Below are 6,979 nucleotides of genomic sequence, written 5' to 3'. Positions count from 1 at the left end.
TAGGGTTTTTTTTTTTTTTTTTAATCTTCAATTTTGATATCATCATATGAAATATTAAAGTTGTTATTTCATTATCTGTATATCTACAGCTAATTTCACCTCTAAAAAAATCAGGGAAAAAAAATCTGTAAAATTCACCACCACAAAAACAATTCAATTTTGAATGAAATTTTGTTGAAAGTGCGGTAAGTGATTTCTGAAAAACGCTGATGAAAGTGGTTCAGACCAAGCACCAAAACACACTTGTAGCCAATCATCAGTATGGGGTGTGTCCACTCATGATGGGGGAGGTGTCTGTGTTGCATGGTGTTTGAGAGTTTGTGAGTTCTACCACAATAGAGGTGTGATCCCTCTGGGTAGGGACATGTTTATTATGGTGATTTGAAAGATAAACAGTTCTTCTCAGAAATCGCATACTGCACATTTAAATGTAGCATATATTTTATGAGTAATTGAATCTTGTCAAGCTCTCATATTTGCTGAGATGTTGATGACTTCAGAATCTCTGTCATGTGTAATAGAAACTCTTACTGTGATCATAGGAGAAGTAAGTTTCTTTCAATTAATTTTTCTATTCTTCTCCATTAGATACATTGATCCAAACTCTCAATAGCATCCTGTTTTGTGTATTTTTTCCATTCGTCTGGAATCTTACCCTTCCCCTCAAATGTTTTACTGTAGCTTTTTTCCAGATCTTTCTGGAATCTGCACACAAACCACTTCCAGTAGGGCTGATCGGAGTGGTCAGGGGTGATGCTCCATTCTGCATAAACTCCTCCTGCTGTGCTGTATTCTTTATATTTAAACTGACCATCTGGTGTATTAAAATGCTGATCACTTCCCACTAAACTTGTACAAATATCAGTACAAAGATTCTGTGTTAAACCATAATATGTGCCATTAATTCCATCCACTCTGTGGAAAGCAACTCTGTGATCTTCATGATGGTTTTCTATGGTATTGGCACAGGTGGCTTTACAGAACGGACACTGAACCCAACAGCACTGACTGAAGTGATCAATCAGAATCTGGTGTGGTTTGTCCTTATAGTCAAGATTTACTAGAAATGTCTTTCTGTTGAATCTACTGCTGATGTCAGACATTATAGCAGGAAGTTGTTTTCTCATCACATTTTCTAGAAGATTAAAATCATCAACATCATCATGTTTCACTCCACTGAGGTCTTTTTCAGAGAAGATCAGTTCATCTGAGAGCTTCTGTGTGAAACTCTTTAACCACAGACCAACATCTCCTGTGTTCACTTGAACATGTTCAGTAGATTCATGTGCTGCTTTCATGATCTTCTGCTGCAGGAGTTCAATGTTCTCCTTCATCTTGGGTAAAACACTGACACTGAACTTATGAATGATGTACTGACTGATTTCATCTCTGATGAAACTCTTAAAGTAATCTCTGGGATAATTAATGTAGTTCATGTATTTGCTAAACCCCTGCTCTTCTGCCAATGTCTTCAGGATGTGTTTCTCCAGATTTGATCTGTTTCCATTCAGTGATTCACAGTTTGCTCTCATTTCATCTGTCAGATCTCTGGCAGTCTTCTTGTAGACACTCTGCTCAATGGGCTCTTTCAGTTTCTGACAGATGATCTCACCAAAAATGGCAGCTGATGTTGCTTCGTGACAGTATTTCTGGAAAATACTATAGTACTCTTCTCTCTTCTTCTTAACATATATTTCAGGATCATTGGCTTCTCTGAACAGCCGATGTTGGTCACTGATCATCTTGTTTGCTCTCTTACAGATGGAATAAACCAAGTCCATGACAAATTTACTCTTAAACACATATTTCACTGGTCCTTCCTGATGTTCTTTTACTCTTGCCCTGATGTATTCTGTGAGTCGTGGAATGTAGCTGATGTTGTAGCCTATCTTTGAAATGTTAAATGACTGAATAATTTTGTCTGCTTGCTGACCAACATCTGTGACTAATGATCTTATTTGGGCTTCATCCTCTTTAGAAAGAGCATAACCAAATCTCCCTATTGCTAATTTGATGGCATTTTTAAAATCTCCTGTAAATCCACTGGACTGGTTTCCCTTTACATAATCAGAATAACTTGCCACAGAAAAAATATCCCTGCTCTCCATCCAGTGATTGAAAAAAACACCTCTATAGATGTCACTGTGGTGCTTTTTCACATCTCTCATTATGTCAATGTCTTTGATTGGTTTAGTGTCTATGATCTTCTTCATACTCTGTTCCCAAAGCAAATCAAACTGTTTCTTCAGTGTTTCATTATTTGTTTTGTCTTTGAGTTTTAAGGCAAGTTCTTTGCTCTTTTCATAGAGAATGTTTTCATTAATTGTCCTCAGAGCATCAATCTTTTTCTTTAGATATCGCTGCTGAAGAATCTCATTTAAATTCCTCTGTGATTCTCTCACAATGTTTTCCTGAATCTCTTTGATTTTGATTTCAAATGATGTTTTCCACTGAATCAGTATATCTTTATCCCTGTTTTTCTCAAAGTATTCTGACATTGATTTCTCCACTTCTTCACTTGTCTTCTTCAGTTCTCTTTGAAGATCAGTTTCCTCAACCTCATGAATTTCTTCATTTTCTATTTTGTTGTGTAGTTTGTTCTCAGTTTTCATCATGGTGCTGCGAAGACTCCAGGACCACTTGCTGTATTCAGTCTCCAGTTTCCTGTAGGCTGTGACCTTTTGGAGTTAAAAGCAACACAAATCATTCAATAACCTTCACTGTTAGAGTTTGGCAAGTTTTGGTGGGTTATTGTTTCTGTTACAATTTTTTTTATTTATTTTTTTTTATTTTTTTTTATTTTTTGTAATAACAGAACTTGTACTGAACACTCACCTGTACTGAATCATCAGTTTCAGAGCACATCTTCATCTCTTTACTCTTAGTAAGTCTCAGATATTGATAGTCAGAAATCTGTTTCTCCCTCTCACTCCTTTTATCATCATGCTCTTCTCTTCTCTTTCTCTCTATGTCACGATTCTGTCTTTCTTCCTCCATCATCATCATCTTCATAATCTCTTCTTCATGTTTGCCTACCAGTTCTTCTCTGACTCTGTCCATCAGGAACTTCATTTGTTGTTCTTGTTTTTCTATTTCCATCTCTCTGAACATCTTACATGAGTAGAAACTCCCTCCGTTTGCTTTCACCATGGCGTCTATCTTCGTCAATAGATCAGACACCTGTGTTCGGTCTCCAGTCTGATTATTATTGAACACATGGAATCTGTTTCCACACGCTTCAATCAGCTTCATCACAGGAGATCCAGGTTTCCCCAAACACTGATGAACTGTTTTATCCTTCAGATCATCTCCTCTGGTGAAGAGCACCATGGTGTACATTAGAGATTTCTCCCCAAATGTCTCTTGGATGATCTTCACTGATGTTTCTTCTTCTTGAGTGAAGCGTTGTCCTAAATTGAGCACAATGATGAACACATGTGGTCCAGGCAGTATCATGGAGATGCAGTGGCTGATTTCTCTCTGGATCTCCTCATTGGTAAGTTCAGTATCAAACAGTCCTGGAGTGTCGATCACAGTAACGTGTCGGCCGTTGATTTCAGATGATTCTCTCTGACTCTCTTTAGTCACTGATTGCTGAGATGTTTCTGCTTTAAACGCGTCTCTTCCTAAGATGGTGTTTCCTGTTGCACTTTTCCCAGCTCCAGTTTTTCCCAGCAGCACAATCCTTATTTTATCTTCTCTCTCTGTTGAACCTGTAAAAGAAGAATTGCATAAGTCAAAGTCAAAAATCCACTTGTCCTGGACAAGTATTGAGCCCTTCTCAGTGTCATTTGGAATCAGAAATGGGTTCAAGTTAATCAAAAAACCTTGATTAACTGAATCAGGTGTATTGTGACTAAACTTTGTAGGAAGGTAGATCTCCAGAACAGTTACTGTCTTAGTAATGCAGTCCACTACAGTCCATGAAAGTTTGACCAACAGTTGTTAAATGGAACGATCTAGCCTATGGAATTGTTAATCCTGTTTCCTAGCAACTGTGACAGCTGACTGAAAACAAAACATGGTTCCCTTTCATGGGAACTGTCGACGCTACGTCATATGACGTTATGGGAACCTTCTGCGTGATTGCGTCGTGAAGCACTCTTGTATCTAACCAATGATGAGACGAGACGTCAGAGGCGGGTGACGTCACGGACCAGGAAACTATAAAGCATACCCAGAACAAAGAACGCTAGCTTCTGTTGTCTTCAGCAAGCGCTCTGTGTTATCGTGTGTCTTATTTGGTGTTGTTTGTCTTATTACATAAACAAGTCACAATCTCTTTGTCTGAGAACAAGAGTATCTCACACCAATCCATATATTTATATATAAAAAAGACACGTATTATGGCGAAAAACAGCAGTTGAATGGGAGTTGAGCATGCCCAGGCAGCTCTTGAGGGAGCTGTCTGTGTGCACTGTAAAAAAAAAAAAAAAAAAAAACTCACTCTCAGGACACTGTGTTCCTGTGTTCCCCACGGATCGGGTCCCGCTTCTGCTGAGGCAGAGCGAAGGCTCCATTCGTGGGGTTCACAATTGGATCTGACAGAGGGGTTAGAGACGGGCGCCGCCCTTTCTCTGCCCTTACCTGCCAGGTTCAGTGCCGTCTCCCAGGTGGAAGCATGCTCTGCGGTTTCTTCCCCCGGGTTGAGGCACCGGTATTTCACATGTCCAGCTCTGAGGAGGTGGATATTGTGATATCGATCTGAGGACTCGCCACCTCACACACATATCGTGTTTCAAAATCACACGTTTAAAACAAATTAATAGTGAACAGCAGTTTGAATCGCGTTTCCCCCTGTGCTACACTATAAAGCGAGTGGGGAAACACACGGTTGTGTTGTTTGCTGGGAGTGGAGCATGCACGTCAGCTCACAACTGACAGTGAGCAGTGTTCATTCATAAAAATGTCCCGAAGAGAAGCATGCACTAGCGGGAGTTTTTTAGCTCCACTCCTGTTGGCTTTATTCTCGAGGGAATAAAAGTCTAACGCAAGGCTCGGATCTCGCGCTTGCCGAGGCAGCGCGTGGATTGAGTTTTCATTAAAGAATATATAGCTCGGATCTCGCGTTGCCGAGGCAGCACGTAGATTAAGTCTGCAAGAGAGAATATACGGCTCGGGTCTCGCGTTTGCCGAGGCTGCACATAGATCACGTGTCCGTAATTTTATATATATATATGTATTTATATTTGGAGGGAACTGAGTAGACGGGAGTTTCCCTTTCTCTCTTTCCCTAAAATACCTTGCGAATTATTACGAGCTATAATTCTTTTTTGTATTCTAAATGTATTCAGCCTGTTCAAAAAAAATCTGGCTGCATTTAATTTGAGGATTAAATGAAATATTGAATACATTAAATTCTGAGGAATTTAAAAGAAAATAAAGGAGACCGTTCTGCCAACCCTGCCACCTCGTGTGCTTCAGGGCGCAGTGGTTTCCAGTGTTCCTCCAAGAAAGAGGAGGGTTGTAGAGCGGTCAGTTCAGATGTTCCCTGCCGGCTCGCCGTTTCAAGGCACTGGTCTGACCGTTCATCCAAAGAAAGTGTCGCCACCCGTGCTCCCCCGCAGAAAGCTTGGGTACAGGGACAGGCGACACAGCTGAAGTCTTTGTGGGGTAACACAGATCTGCGGACTGTAATTATCACCAAGAAGGCTTCGAAGAGGTCCTGATGCCAGTGGCGAGGGACATTGGAGGGCAGCCCCCTCCAGAGAGGGTTGGGTATTAAAATACTTGGTACCCATCCCTCTTTGGCGCCCTCAGGGGGCCGTTCTGCTAACCCTGCCACCCAGTGTGCTTCAGGGCACAGCGGTCTCCACCGACCCTCCGAGGAGGGCCGGTCATCACTTGATTCGGCTGTTCCTTGCCGGTTCGCTGCTTCAGGGCGCCGAGTTAAGTGCTCAAAAAACACCAGAGGCCAGTCTCGAGAGACTGGTTCCCTTAGTAAATTTTCTGGCAGAATGGAAACTTCTCCCAAATATTTCAAAATGGGTGCTGCTCACAATAGAAAAGGGTTACAAATTCGGGTATCACCCGCCCCAGTTTATTGGGGTCCTTCCCACAGTGGTGGCCCCCAAGCAGTCTCTGGTAATGGAACAGGAGGTTATGATGCTCTTGCAAAAAGGAGCTATAGAAGGGGTTCTCCTCCCAGCAAGCTGTCAGGGTTTTACAAGCAGTGCTTCATTGTTCCAAAGAAGGATGGAGGGTTATCCCACAGATCAGGTCCGAGGACTGGTTTGTTGCGATAGACCTGAAAGATGCTTACTTTCATGTATCCATCCATCCTCAACACAGGAAGTTCCTCAGGTTTGCTTTCGGGGGCAAAGCTTACCTGTACTGGGTTCTTCCCTTCGGCCTTATCACCCTGCACATTTACGAAAGTGCGTGGATGCAGCTCTGGCTCCACTGAGACTCCAGGGCATCCACGTACTGAACTATATCGACGACTGGTTGATTATAGCTCAAACAGAACATCTGGCAATTCAACATCAAGATGTTGTTCTGTCACACATGAAGAGGCTTGTGCTGAGGCTCAATGCCAAGAAAAGTGTGCTGGTTCCGGCTCAAATTACCAACTACTTAGGGGTAGTTTGGGACTCCACCACGATACAGGCACATCTGTCTCCTGCTCGTGTGAGTTCCATTCTCAATGCCGTGAATGGGGTGAAACTAGGCCAGTCACTCACTGTTAAACAGTTTCAAAGACTGTTGGGTCTCATGGCAGCTGCGTCCAACGGGATACCTTTTGGCCTGCCGGCACATGAGACCCTTGCAGTGGTGGCTCAGGACCAAGGGGTTTTCTCCAAGGGGAAATCCTTTTTGCACGATCAAAGTCACACGGCGATGCCTTCGTGCTCTAGTCATGTGGAAAAAGCCTTGGTTCCTGTCCCAAGTACCTGTGTTGGTGGTTCCTTGTCGTCGTGTAATGGTTACGACGGATGCTTCCCTCACGGGCTGGGGGGCGATCATGAGTGGTCGCTCA

General features: G+C 42.4%; 1 protein-coding gene across 1 annotated transcript; it reads right to left on the bottom strand.

Annotated features, from left to right (window-relative positions):
* Positions 1–791: 791 nt before the first annotated feature.
* LOC127510167 (GTPase IMAP family member 7-like) lies at positions 792–4,520 on the bottom strand. Its single transcript, XM_051889671.1, has 2 exons — positions 4,448–4,520; positions 792–3,713 (listed from the first exon to the last, which is right to left on the bottom strand). Exons 1-2 carry the CDS (start codon positions 4,518–4,520, stop codon positions 2,797–2,799), a joined length of 990 nt encoding a protein of 329 aa, XP_051745631.1. The 3' UTR covers positions 792–2,796.
* Between the last annotated feature and the right edge of the window lie 2,459 nt (positions 4,521–6,979).

The sequence above is a fragment of the Ctenopharyngodon idella genome, chromosome 3, assembly GCF_019924925.1.
Source record: "Ctenopharyngodon idella isolate HZGC_01 chromosome 3, HZGC01, whole genome shotgun sequence".
NCBI lineage: Eukaryota > Metazoa > Chordata > Actinopteri > Cypriniformes > Xenocyprididae > Ctenopharyngodon > Ctenopharyngodon idella.
Note: the sequence above shows the minus strand (reverse complement) of the source record. Positions and strands in the feature narration are given on the sequence as shown.

Bases quoted from the DNA above. Each gene is read 5' to 3' on its own strand.
- LOC127510167 (XM_051889671.1), bottom strand. From the start codon at position 4,520: ATGGAGCCTTCGCTCTGCCTCAGCAGAAGCGGGACCCGATCCGTGGGG. The intron at 3,714-4,447 runs GTGAGTTTTTTT...CTTCTTTTACAG, and splicing joins AGGAACACAGTGTCCTGAGA to GTTCAACAGAGAGAGAAGAT.